Source organism: Carya illinoinensis, chromosome 13 (genome assembly GCF_018687715.1).
Source record: "Carya illinoinensis cultivar Pawnee chromosome 13, C.illinoinensisPawnee_v1, whole genome shotgun sequence".
Lineage (NCBI taxonomy): Eukaryota > Viridiplantae > Streptophyta > Magnoliopsida > Fagales > Juglandaceae > Carya > Carya illinoinensis.
Window position 1 is genome coordinate 1,367,323 of NC_056764.1, and position 14,114 is coordinate 1,381,436.

General features: G+C 37.6%; 2 protein-coding genes across 5 annotated transcripts; one reads left to right on the plus strand and one right to left on the minus strand.

The window, feature by feature from the left end:
• Nucleotides 1-886: 886 nt before the first annotated feature.
• Nucleotides 887-4,159, plus strand: LOC122290750 (protein LATERAL ROOT PRIMORDIUM 1-like). 4 transcript variants are annotated; one of them, XM_043098371.1, is made up of 3 exons: nucleotides 887-2,042; nucleotides 2,390-2,695; nucleotides 3,932-4,159. In XM_043098371.1, the coding sequence occupies exons 1-2, from the start codon at nucleotides 1,406-1,408 to the stop codon at nucleotides 2,680-2,682; spliced, it is 930 nt and encodes a 309-aa protein (XP_042954305.1). In that variant the 5' UTR covers nucleotides 887-1,405; the 3' UTR covers nucleotides 2,683-2,695; nucleotides 3,932-4,159. The 4 variants fall into 4 exon arrangements, with proteins under 4 accessions (XP_042954305.1, XP_042954306.1, XP_042954304.1 ...); XM_043098372.1 differs by lacking the exon at nucleotides 3,932-4,159 and adding an exon at nucleotides 3,370-3,759; XM_043098368.1 differs by having other exon boundaries at nucleotides 888-2,042; nucleotides 3,899-4,159.
• Nucleotides 4,160-6,625: 2,466 nt separating this feature from the next.
• On the minus strand, nucleotides 6,626-12,780 carry LOC122291380 (phosphatidylinositol 4-phosphate 5-kinase 6-like). Its single transcript, XM_043099072.1, has 8 exons — nucleotides 11,068-12,780; nucleotides 10,060-10,227; nucleotides 9,511-9,676; nucleotides 8,985-9,101; nucleotides 8,708-8,901; nucleotides 8,004-8,131; nucleotides 7,830-7,908; nucleotides 6,626-7,436 (listed from the first exon to the last, which is right to left on the minus strand). Exons 1-8 carry the CDS (start codon nucleotides 12,243-12,245, stop codon nucleotides 7,148-7,150), a joined length of 2,319 nt encoding a protein of 772 aa, XP_042955006.1. The 5' UTR covers nucleotides 12,246-12,780; the 3' UTR covers nucleotides 6,626-7,147.
• Between the last annotated feature and the right edge of the window lie 1,334 nt (nucleotides 12,781-14,114).

A 14,114-nucleotide genomic window follows, 5' to 3' on the forward strand; every position in this document is an offset into this window, starting at 1 on the left:
TTCCTTTATTTTTCTTTTTCTTTTGAGAGGTATCCAATACAAAATACTTAAGAAAAATCCCTTTCACGTTGGTGTACAAAAGAACCAAAATCCCTTGTATCTGCTAAGGATACTGATATATCCTCAAATATATATATATATATTGACACACGGACGCACCAAATCCCCTAGCTAAATTAAAAGAGAATAACGCCATTACTTACTAAAAAACAACAGAACCACCCCATAAAAATGTTGAATCGTGGGACGGCACTTCAAGCAACAACTTGAAAATATTTCTCTGACCCATGACATGCATTATCATGTCCTTGTGCCTTAAGGCAATAGTGCAAGTTATGGTCAATAAAACATAAAGTTAGAAGATAGAGGTCTAATAATAATAATTAGTAGTAGTAAAGTGTGGAAATTAATAGGGATGTAATGTTTTGTTGGAAAAAGTGTTCTTGCTATTCCGAAAACAAAAATTATAGAGGAGGAATATCAGCAACAGAAACAATAATTACAAAAAGAGGGGCAAGTAAAATTATGGCACATCAACATCAATCAGGTAGGCCAAAGGAAGGTTTAACTTTATCCAGTGAAAGGGGATGGGTAGGCCAGCTATTGGGCAATAGAGCCTTGGCTATGTAGGTGTCTCATGATCTTGACCTATGATTAGACTAGCCAGGCCATATATCGTGCAGCCAAGGAAAACCTTAGTTAAAATAAAAATAAAAAATAAAAAAACCTTAGTGATTTCTACCTAACTATGTCCTCCTTCCTCCCCAGTTACTATTTCAATTATAAACAGTCTATACCACCCACTAAGGTTCTAAAGCCCCTGCACATAAAATGTTATAATTTTTTTTTATAAATTTAAAATGTCTGTTTTCTCAAATTTTCTTGAATTTGAGATCAAATAACGTTTTATTTAATTTTTTCGTACATGGAAAAATGCAGCTGGGAAACTCCTTTCCTCCCCTTCCTTTGTAAACGTGAGACTGTGCTTTAACCTTTTCAATCCACTAACATACATTTTTATTCTGAATAAATACTTTCTAAAAGTATTTATACCTGCTGTGGCTTTCTTTTTTAATTAGTAATCATGGTTACACAGGTCGAAAAGTTTGGACCTTCAGCGGATCGGTACTAGAACTTGTAGCAGTTGCAGTAGCCTCACGATCAAAGCCCCTCTCTCTCTCTCTCTCTCTCTCTCTGTGCATAAGTACTAACTTCAGTTGCTGAAACCTCTCGTAGTCCGAAAGATTATCATCTCACATTCTGATTTACCCGTAAATTAAATAGATCTTCCGTAGCTTTGGATAAGTACAAAAATTTTGCATTATTCACCAAGGCCAAATTTGCCGACCATAAGCATTTTTCTTAATCAAATATCCACCGCCACCACGTTTTCCCAGCTGACCTTATGGGCATGTTGGGCCTCCGAGACCTTGTTCTCATTGCTCCAACCTCTTCCATGCACCAACCAAACCAACCCATTTCTGCTGATCACCACCCTAACCTTCATCTACCTTCCTCAGCCGCCCTTGGTGTAGGTCTCGGCATTTTCCCGCTTTTAACTGCCACTCCATGCATCACACCCTCAAACAATGGCGTCCAAGACTGCGGCAACTCTAATAACCCCAACTGTTGGACTCTAAAGAAAGGCCAAGAACTGAGTTCCTCAAACAAAGGTGGGCTTGACGTCGAAAATGATGCTTCTGAGCAGATGTTCGAGAGTAGTGGGAGTGGAATGAGGGTTTGCAGGGATTGTGGGAACAAGGCCAAGAAGGATTGTAGTTATAGGAGGTGCAGGACTTGCTGTAAGAGCCGTGGTAATGATTGTGCTACCCACGTGAGGAGCACGTGGGTTCCGGCAGCTCGGCGGCGGGATCGGAGGATGTCGGTGGTGGGCGGTGATGGTGATGCTTCTTCCGGATCTTCCTCTGGGGTTAAAAGGCCAAGAATTGAGGTGTCACCTCCTAATGTTAATGCTACATCTCATGCTTCAACATCTAATGCTACCACTCCTAGGAGTACCGGCATTAGCTCTAGCCACCAAGGTCTTCACCATCTCCCTCTCTCTTTCTTTGGTTGTAACAAAATTTTGTGATGATGGAATGTTCCAAATACCTCGGGTTTAGAGAGGCATAGATGCAATCTCTATACTTGACTTATGCGTTTTCTCTTATTCCCCGGGATGGGAGGGACAGGTATAATTATCAAAGAAGTCTTATGATAACTGATATGATTTATTCAACTAAAGATGCAAGCTTTAGACAAAATGAGGGTTTTATTGGATTGTAGATTTTGGGTCTCTTTCTCTTTAGATAATCCACGTTCCAAGAGGCTGATTCTTGGAATTGAGGCACTTGACGGATTTGGGTTTTTTTTTTTTTTTGAACAACAGATGCAAGTTTTAAACATTCCTTACCGCGCCAAGTCCGCGCACCGGCGGTATTCAGGTGTCACAGAGTCACAGCCGTGAGTAGTGGTGAAGCCGAGATTGTCTACCAGGCTACAGTGAGCATCAGTGGTCATGTTTTCAAAGGGTTTCTCTATGATCATGGGGTTGATGATAAAAACTCGTTCCCTTCTGTTTCACAAATGCATTTGGAAAGTAGTAGTCGGGGTGGAAGGAATAGGGAGTCCTCTTCTCCAATTGTGGCTCCATCAAATGCACATCCAGGCTCTGCCAGCTGAAGATTGCTCAATGGTAAGGCTATACACTCAATAGCTTAAATTTCTCTCTTATGGCCATTGGCAGAGCAAAATGATTAATCTAGCCTGAAAAAAAAAATGCATCAATCTGAAGTGTTCTCCTTACTAACCTCTGGCATTTGAATGCCCTGCTTCCTAAGATGTTTAACTTGTCCCAAACTTGAGTTTCCCGTACTAGCTACACTGCTTCCAATTTGTTACTAGATTTCTTTTTCAACGAGTTTCGACTTAGCATTAATTAATTTGAAATGGATGGGTCGCTGTTGCTATGTCATTATACATCAATGGAGAAAAGGAAAAGACACTGCACATACCTCTTGTCTACATCCACTACACAAATGCTAAAGGCGTTACATTAGTGCTCATAGGTATGTACTAGGTGTTGAAATTTTTTGTGGGCCTTGAGTCATTATTCGAGGTTCTAACCATCTGGTTGCGCATTTTTGTTTTGAATCTCATGTTTTCTCACTGGACTTGTCAAACTTTTCTTAACAAGATGTTTGTGCATATCATTACTCCAATCTTGTACTTTCATTCGTTCTAAAACTTAGCCAAGGTTATACTCATTTAATCCCCGTACTTTCCCTTTTTGTATGGGCACACCATTGTTTGAATTAGATAAAATCTTCCAGTGCCATGGTCCTGTGCTTATGTGTATGTTTTCTGCAGTAAGTAGTGTGGCGAAGAATTCTGCAATTGTTAGTGGGATCTTTTGCCATGAATTGCTCTAACCAGTTCTGAAACGCTCAGCCAATGGCTTTCTAGTATTTTCACCGCCTTCGATTGGTCTGGAATATTCCAAAATCGAGATACAAAAGAAACTTGGACATAGCTGGGAATCATAATTGCATCATATTTTCATCTTCTTTTATTTCCCTGCATTCTCGGACCAAAACAATACCTAATTAGCTACACAAGGAAGCACGATTGTCAACATAACTTTTGAATTGATGTTGCAATGTATCCAACTTGCTTAGGGTGCACCCTGAAGTGGGTTGAGAGTGGATTTCCCAGCAATCTTTAATTGTTGGTTTTGTGGTAATAGAGCAGTCTTTCACATGATCAAAATATCATATCAGTCTCGGGAAGTCATTATTGACTTGTTGCTGATTGAAAATCTATTCATTTTACAAAATATTCTCTCTCCTACTACATTCCTTAGTTGTTAAAACAAAATAATGCGACTTTGCACTTGCAGGACACCGACTAGAAACTGTTTGTCATATGGCAGGTGATGAATGAGATCCACTAGTACAGGTTTTTGGTTCTGCACAAGTTGAGCATCATAATTGGTTAATGTAAATTGTCTTCTGCATAAATATATGAACGCAAATAGAGAAAGCATATAGGAGCCTTCCCTTCAGCTCTTGTGTAAGAAAGCAGCATGTTATTTTGGGGTTTCATGGAGATTCCTGTATAGTTTTGGAATGGAAAAACTTGTCCTAGATGCTTTGATTCACTTTGAAATTCTGTTTCTTTGCAGCTAATTTAAACTTGTGAATCTTTAAACGACTTGCTTCTCGAAATTCGTTTGAAAAAAATTAAAAATGGAAAAGGATATTCCAGAAGGTATGCGGAAGACGTGAGCTGATGCACATATTCCAAACTAGTGCATAGATCATAGGCTAGAGTTATTTACCTCAAATACTGTTAAAACCTGGAGGGAGACTTTAGTCTAAAAGTATGGCTGCATAACGTAGATCTTATGGGGTAATAAAACTGCACAATTGAAGATTCAAATGGTCTGCTTTCCTTCAAGGAAGGGACTAGGCCACTAGAAGAAGAACAGCCGCATAAATGCTGTAATGGATGTTGGATACATGCATTCAATATATGACATTCTAGACCCCAAAATACTTCTGGGTCTATTTGCTTCCAGCATGCTCTTTGGTGGTTGGACACTAATTTATGACATTCTGGACCCTGAATAACACTGGGGTATAGAATAGTTAGCTGTATTTGGTCAAGTGATGATGAGAGAGTCCTTCCTGCAACCTAGTTCTGGACATTCCTTCCATTCTTTTATGACAGACCAAATCAGCATCACAGATTTTGGGCAATCTCATGTTGGAGTTAGAAAACCAGTGTTGGAAAATCTATACAGTAAAACCATTTTTGTACCCCAACTTTTGATAGGCTTAATCGAAAGGTTTACAAAAACAACTCTTTTCTTTTCACTGGCTATATCTTGTTCTTTAACCTGCTCATCTTTCAACAAAAGCAACCGTGCCCTTAGTTTGGAACAAGACCCATCTTCTATAAAAGAAAATTTATACAACAAAATAGGCCCTTTCACCCCTCATTTCCAAGCCCATGGATTCAAGGCAAGTCTCGGAAGCCAACATGTTGGGTCGGTTTGGATCTGCGGTCCCTTGCGGAGTGAAGGTTTGATTTGTGCTATTCGATGAAGTGTTAATTTTGAACAATTGCCCTCATTTGTACTGGTCTGGAAATGTGAAGAATGAATTATTCACATTCTATTACAATATATCTTATAATCAATATTGCTTATATAAATACCAATTTTAATTGACGTGACATTTTTATAATAAGATGAAGGTATCATATATCTGTACTCTGAAAATATTTAATAATTATTCCATTCACGCTAGTCTTAGGAAATGTTTGAACAGTGAGTTGAGATGAAAATTGAAAGTTAAATAAAATATTATTAGAAATTATTTTTATTGTAAGATTTAAAAATTTTGAATTATTTATTATTTATTATATCTTATTTTAAAATTTAAAAAAATCATAATAATTAAATAAAAATGTGAATACAAGTGATCGCAACTGGGAAGATTGGATTGAGAGATTTCATTTGGGATGGGTGGAACTACTATTAGGTTAAAGGGCCAGTGGCCACTAGCCTTTCAGATGGACATGGCTGCATCTATCTATCCAAAAATTTGCTGTGAATTACTCTTATTATTTTTAGATACAAAGGATTAAATTTATCATTCATCTTAAAGCTGATTATTTTCTAGTTACACATGTATATTTTAAGTAGTTTTATAAGTTAATAAATAAATAAAAGTCACTTTAAACGTGGCACATCAACTCATATGACACTAGAGTGAAGATGACAAAATCAAGTATGAAAACATCATTTCTATCTCATATGTAATGAATCCTAATCAGCAACCAGAACTAATACTACATTTATATAAAACTAGACATGTTTTGTTTTAAAATATATAAACAAATGAATAGAATAGTTTACACTCTTTCAATGGTGCTGCCCCACTATCCCACATAGTATTTTTGTATGCTTCCATCCTTACCTATCATCAGTCTTATATCTAAAATTATACAAGTAAGGGCATATGTCAATATGGAAAATACTAGTACACTCCATAAGTTTGTTTTTTCATTTTAACTGTTCGTGTATTTATTTATTTTTATTTGTACTAATGGACACACCTAGCAGTCAAAACTGGGCGGCACACTAGCACCACCCATACCCATATAGCTTCCCAAACATGTAAAAACAAAAGGTATATGGTTTACCCACTTTGGATTTGAATTAGTTATATCCCCAAAAAAAAATAATGCAAAACGGTCCATTTGACCAAAAAGTAAGAGGTTTTTTTTTTTTAAATACAAGTCAATGAAAAAGAAAACGTTTTATAGTCACGTTCAGCCTCGAGAGTGCTAACCCATTATTCCCTCCAAACCTTTCGAGCTATCAGAATCACCAAAGATATTATTCTTTCATTAAACGGGCAACCGTATTATACATATATGTATGTATGTATATGCTTGGTCAATTGTTCTGCCCTGTTATCCAGACTTATTGCGCTCCCACTCCTTTTCCAGCAGGCTTTACACACGCATATGTATATTGAGACTTTCAAGCATCCTTTATTTTTGGAAATTCATGTGACACCACCATTTTAAGGAGAGGGAAAAAAAAAAACAACAATGGCAAAAAATATATATATAGTTGTCAACTGGGTGAGATTCAGGACTCACATTCCTAGAAGAATCAAGATGGTCCGCCTAAATCTTTCTTTGTACATAATGGACCATTTTGAACCCTACATTTGCCGAGAAAAAAGAAAGAATCACTCCTGTACATTTTATTCGAGACTGCTCACCTTCTGGGAAACTTGGATACAAAAAGAATCAATTCCAGTATAGATTTACCTTTCTGCTAAATCATTTACAATGGGAAGGGGCTAAAGAGTTCTGGTTCCAACTTTAATATATATACCTTCGCTAGAACATTTGATACTTCTGTAACTATAAATTAAAGATGATGGCTCGGGGAATGAATTACAGACCATGTATGTCTGACTCTGGCAGCCACAAAACACCCTCCAATGATCATGTCAATGGCCAAAATAATAACATTTTGCTGTTAATTGAAGTCATTTCCTCTGGAGACCCACTATACATGGATGGCCACTTGCTGAAAGTAGGAAATATGTATCAACCTATACCTTCAAATGTCTTCTACAAAAACTCTGAATATGAAATCCCGAAAACGTTTTGAGTATTGCCTTGGATCAACAGCAGAAATTGAAGTGGGGTCATATTGGAATGATTTGTATGCGTGCTCTAGCTTTTTACTAATATCATAGTCTTGTAGAATGTCGATTATACCAAAGAAAAGGATAACATCATGTAAGTCTCCTGTTGGTTCTCCAACCAGCTGAGAATCAAAGTCGCTTCTTCTCTCCGTCCGTTCAGCCCATGCTGGCATATTTATACCTAATTTAATGGATGCACAACTGCAGCATACAATAAAAAGAAAATGATAAATGCAAGGGGCTCACGAACCATGGTAAAAGATTTGAATTTGAAAAATTCTCGAGGCAGAGTCTAATACAGTATCATGAAACAACTAAAATTATCATAAACCAATAAAGATCGTATTGTGATCCAGTTGGGCAGCCATCAGCAACGCAAGCATTCAGGATTGTTTTTAAGAACATTCTCAATAAGAGATTATAAACTCGATAATTAATGCCGATAGGGAAAAATGCATGTCATGGTGGAACAAGAAGTAAATGTCTCATTAGCCGAAAATATTTGACAGGAAAACTACTTGTGAAATCAACATAAGCCTTAAATCAGTTACTAGTGTTTGAATTCTTGGCAAAATGATCATTAAGTTGATATACCGGGTAGAAACACAACGAAGCTGGTCCACATCTGCATTAAAAAGGCAAGAGGCTCCGTCATTTTGAGGGTCTCCATTTCCTGCAAGTCAAGTTCATCTTTTCAGTAAGAATCCATGTCAAAACTATGAAAACAGAGAAGAATTCCACATAGGACATAATCAGTACGAGGGCGACCTTCAATGGAACGGCTCCTAGTTGTGAGCGAATCCCCATGTGAAGTTTCTTGGAAGTGAAGACCAACCAATAGACTGTAGTCCATAATCCTCTCCTGTTCAAGAAATTCGCAGTCCCTGTCCACTTGCCTGCGTGAAGGTAGACTTCAACTTACAGAAAATAGAATGTAAACCATACAACACTTCCAAAAACTTCTAAAAAACTCTCAATTTAGAATCACAGAAACAGAAAGTATGGAGCAGAAGTGCCACTTTCGGAGTGTTCTATTATGAGGGTATATAAGATTGTCAATACAAGAGGCATTTCTTAGAAAGGATAGTTAAGGGAGTTAAGTGGATACGTACAACAACGAACTGAGTTCATAAGAGTAGTATCATGTAGTCATTACTTCCATAAGATGACATGGGGTTTTCTTCAAATATGGGGAATTATTCCCATCATAAGCACGAATGAATAATTTTACCAGATTTCCTTCATTCACTTAGGAGCTATGAGCACAAAAATGCTGATAGTAGTCACGATTATAATCTTAAACAAACCAAGTTCAAATTTTTAATTAAGTATAATCGTATTGTAGTAGGAACTAACACATCGACTCTACCCCCAATCCCCCATCCCAAACATGACCCCTTTTCTAAATACTAGGGAAAAAAAATGGGAAAAGAAGAAAAATAGAGAAAAAGGAAATAATAATAAAAATTGACCTGCAAAACTCCGGGAACCAAGCTTTCTGCAACCTGAATATATAATTGAGATCAAGGTCCTTAAGGGTTATTGTTGGATCAATTTCTGCCTCCGGTTTCTCAGTTGTGCGACCATGGGAAGAACCTTTCAAGTCAAACCGCCTGTGAATTGCATACTCAGCACAGAATAGATTCCCCATTATGACAAATCGTACCTGAAATGCATGAAAGTTAGCACGCCAGTATTTTCTTATTCTTTTTCATAGCAAATGGGAGGTTCTGTACAGCTTGAGATTACCTTCTTCTGTGAGGCCCCAGTCAGTTTGACACAATGAAGACCATAGAATTTGGTGACTAGAGTGTTCTCGAAGGCCCGGACATGCTTGTAGTAGGCTGGGAGCATCCGAAGGAGCACCTGCAACCATGTTGGCAAGTGATTCTTTCGTCAGGCGAATATCTAGAATAAGTAGTAAGAGGGAAAATATAAAGTAAAATGGCTATTGGCAACAGCATCATTCAGCAATAACATGAAAGTCTGAAATATAAATTCAAGTCATATCTACTAATTCATGGAAAGAAGGAAAAGATGTTGACGTCATTCTAAAATTACCCCGAAGCTAAAAATAATTTTTAATAATTAGCAAAACTCGATAATTTGAGAATTATTTAACCGTAAAGGGAAAAATTCCGGATATTTAGTAAAAACCTAAGATATAGCATGAAAGTTTTTAGGGAGATTTTTAAAAGTTGCGCAGGCATGTAACATCATTTGAAACTCGGTGTTTATCTCAAATTCGGGTGCAGAAAGCAGAATAGGAACTCACTTTTACTTCTGCCTTCTTCATGGTTTTTATCATGTATCGGTCATCGTTGGTCAAGTAAAAAAAGCTTCCGCTTTTTCCAGGGGATGATAGCTCCCGAAGGGCATCATTCCCACATATTGATATCATGTAATCTGCCGGATCCACCTTGAACAATTTCCTGAGACTCCTGAAAGTTAAAATATGAAGAACTATCAGCCCTGATTGTTTCAAGTCCAACCTAAAACAGGTATGCGAGTATCATAGTGTTTAGGATGTTATGAATGAAGCAATTAATCATGGTAACTTAGTCTGCTTTTGAATAAACGACTTGAGCAAAAATTTCGATTGTTCTGTGGGGGGATCAAAGAATATTGTATAAGCAAAATATCAAGCTCTTTGTGTTCCATGTACACATTATATTTGCAGAACTAATACAAAACATGTCTGAGAGTCCACTCTCTTTGTGGTAACATAACCTTGATGAAGCTATACCTGAGAATATTAGAAAAAATGCAATATGCATTTCCCAAAGAAAATATCGACGAGGAAGTAAATCTTTCTAGGCCTGACCTGAAAACTACTGGGCAGTAGTCCTTCCATTTGAAGTCAGCCGACTGGTGAGGCGGGGTATGCTTGGATCCTTCTGGAGGAAATTTGGTCCATACTTTTTCTTTGGGATCAAAAGCCGAAGCCTTCAAATCAAGGGTTGTCTTTGGAGCAGGCCTTGCAACAGAATGTCTGTGCTATGGCACAACGAATCAGTTACGTGCAATGGAGGTCATTATTCTGGATAAAGATTAAGCAATTTACTTCTAAGAGAAAAAGTCGGCAATATGTCAGTTTTCATACACTAGAAATCTTAAAAAATGTCTATTGTGAAATGATTTTCCAAATAGATTCTCAGATCTTATAATCTTTTCACAGTAACCCATAAATCACAAAAAATAGAAGTATAACAAATACTTCAGCCTCTTTTTTCCTTTTATGCCTGGTTAATCTCACAGACTTGTTTGTACATGAGTAGATAATTCAAAAGGGAATAAAAACCCGTTTTATATTTTATCATTGTTGCCCTGCACTTCCGTCCTAGAACTGTTCAAATTTTCCTACTTGGCGCAAGAAATTTCAGAGCATTTCTTCAGAACATTGGCATTACAGCATACTGCAATGCTGTATTATAAACCTCTGCAACATATAAGATCAGTGGAATAGTTCAAATTACCGAAAGCCATAATATAAACCTCTGCAACAGAAAAATGATTGGTGTGGAACGTTCAAAAGATTTGAAAAGTTAAAACACATTTCATGCATTCAGTTCTGAACCAGATAAAGAAATTTGATCTCTGAATAAGGAGCTCGTATATGCTGTGTGTTTCATAGCGATAAACAATGAGAAAATCCTGGCTCCATATCCTCAATCCATTATATTTGAAACTTCTATTTTCAGAAACATAGGATTTAAAAAAAAAAATGGGTGAGAAGAAACTAAAATTCATACCAAGGCCGAAAAAACAAAACCACGTGAGGGAAAACAAAAAGAAAGGAAAAAGGAGTAAAGAACCAACAAATCGTTAATACCTTATCCCTAACTGCAGATTGAGCATCAGCTCATAGTTCTTATGCCCTTTCGATATGGTCACCCCCTGCCTCTTCTCTGTCTTCACTCTCAACTGCTGCGGCCCATTCCCTTTCTTAACCGACTCCTCAAGATGAAGATTCCCCAATCCCTCAACTCCATTGAAATCAGCATCCCCATCATCCTCCCAGTTATAATTACTCACCTTCCCATCCATCGACATCCTCTTAGGCTTCACACTTCCGTCATACCCTTTCTTATATATCGGCTGCTTCTGCAAGAACTCCACCTCAATCCCAGGCCAATTTAACATTTTCTGAGAAGGAAAAATCAACACTTTCTCCCCAGGACAAATTTTACAATCATTCAAATCTACTTCAAAAACCTCTTGTGGATCCCAATCCAAATCCCCATCAGAATTCCCTGATGGATAATAAGTACCATTCTGGTTTTTACCATCCTTACTCCACAACCCCGCATAAAAACTCCCATCCGACCACCTAAAAGTCCCGTTACCTTTTGGCAACCCATCTTCCCAAAACCCATCAAACCTATTCCCATTACTCCAAATCATTGTCCCATTCCCATTCATTAATCCGATCCTCCACTGTCCAATATAATGGTTCCCATTCTTCCACTGATACTTGCCTTGGCCATCCTGCAGTCCACGCCTCCATTCGCCCTCGTAATAATCTCCATTGACAAAGCTCTTAGTCCCTTGCCCATGCTTTAAGTTCATCACCCAATAACCTCTGAATGTATCCCCAGAGGAACCCGTGTAAGTCCCTCTCCCATCCATGTATCCTTTCTTGAAGTCACCCTCATAGGTGGCCCCAGAGGGCCAGCTGAACTTCCCCTTGCCCGTGGTCTTCCCTCTGTGCCATTCGCCGACGTACATGCAACCATCTGTCCAAAGGTATTTGCCATGGCCATGTGGAACGTTGTCCACCCACTGTCCAGTGTAGAAGTCGCCATTGACAAGGACTTTCTCGGCGTGGTAGACTTGGCCTGGACAAGGCTCGTCGTCATCGGCATGTGCCACGGACATGGTTGTTCTTTTCTTGACTAGCTTGTGATTTGCGTACTTTTGCTTCCGAGGCGTTCGCAATGCCAACGTTTTCGCTGCTCGCTCATACCTCAGCCTCTCTCCACTACAGTTTTCTTGTCTCTTCAGGTTCATCCATCGAAACCCAAATCATGAAACTCTCTCTCTCTTTCTCAATTTGTTATCTTGAGAAGCAGAAAGGACATTTCTTAGACAATCCCAGGAGGGTGCAGAACGGAGGGAACTAAGAAAATGACAGGGACAATAACAAAAATAGGAATTTTGTCTGATGCAGGCTTTTTGTTCTCGTGTTGTTTATTGTTCTCTTGGTGTTTCTGGGTGAGTCTGGTGATATGGCTGTTTCGAGATTTTGTCAAAACACGAAAAAAAAATGGATGTGTTAGATTGATGCCAAAAGCAAAAAAAAGTGGTTCGTGCCAATGACGGCCTTTTTCTTTCTTTATTGATGCGTATATTTTTGTTTTTTCTTCTTTTGTTTTTTTTTTTTTTCCTTTGTTCTCTCTTTTTGTCTTTTTCTGTTTCTTCCTTTGGTTTGGGTTTGAACAAGAGATTCAACACATTTCTCTTCGATTCCGGTTTTGGCTCCTTGAACTACTATCAGACCAAACAGTTGGAGGGAGGAGGAGAGAAATGGTTGTAGCGATGTGATGTGCTTTCCATTTTTAGTGTCACAAACAGAGCAAACCATGTTTTTCTTTTTTTCCTTTTTTGTTTTCCAATGGTGGTTTAGCATTGATGCCCTTGCATTTGGACTCAATTACACATAGCTCCAATTTCCTTTCAAGAATTTGTAGTTGGCACTTCGAATTAGCCTTTAGATTAAAGTGTTAAATGCTGTAAGACTTTTTAAGACTTTAGACTGTTGATCCTAATTACTTTCTAAAGCACATAAAGGAATTCTGGAAGCTTGAAAATTATGATAGAGTTTAGGGTTATGTGAATTCCTTTGGAGTACGTTCAAGGGCATAGGAGAAATAAGATAATTATGATAGGTTAGTAGATGGCAAAAGTCAATAGACGAAAGGGCAGAAGTGAAAATTAATCAATCTTAGAGGGGATGTGTCTTAAATATAGAGGGCTTAACTGTAAAACGCGTCTCAAAATGGTCCACTATTGTGCAGTCAAGTATTTGTTTTTTAGACAAGGTCAAACCCCAATCCATCCTAAATACCGACAGTCCCACAAAAGGTTCTCGTTGGCTGGATCCAATGCAGGCATGAGCACCTGTCTCTTGGCAACTCATGATTAAGCCATGATTATGATGGCTAACAAAAATGAAACACTATCTTCTAAGTAGAAATTCTCTCTAAGCTACATTTTTTTTCTTTTTTGCCTTTATTTATATATATAAGTTTTGCCTCAAGCTAGGTCAACATCGATCGTATGTGCACTTTCTTTTCTTTTCTTTGAGACTTTTTAGCATAAAAGGATGATAAAATATATTAGAAATATAATACAAATAAAATAATTTACATCTTTTTATCATTTTAATCTTATATGACAAATGGTGATTCCACACACTATAACAAATATTAACTTTTGCCGTGAGAGATTTTGGTCAAAATAAGTGGAAATTATGTGAGAATAAAGTTTTTTTCTACCAATTTTATTAGTGACACATTTGTGGCATATAATTCATAGACAATAATATTTTATCTACCAATATTATTAGTTGGTGAGAAAAACTTTCTTTTGCCACTGCCACAAATTGTGTCAATACTTGTGACCCTCCGTGGCAAATTCCATTCACAAATAGAGTTAATTGGTGAAAAATATATGGTTTGTCACCACACTCAGTCTGGAAAACAGTATTAGCCATTAGCCATTTTGTGACACGTTTAGTGGTATAAAGTTTTTAGTCACTCCATAAGTAGTGACTAGGAGTCTTTTGGGATGACTTAATCTAGTAATAATTTGCTTTTATTCACCTCAATACTTGTTGAAATAATCTCTACTCCACCAGTTTCCTTTGTTGGAACTGAC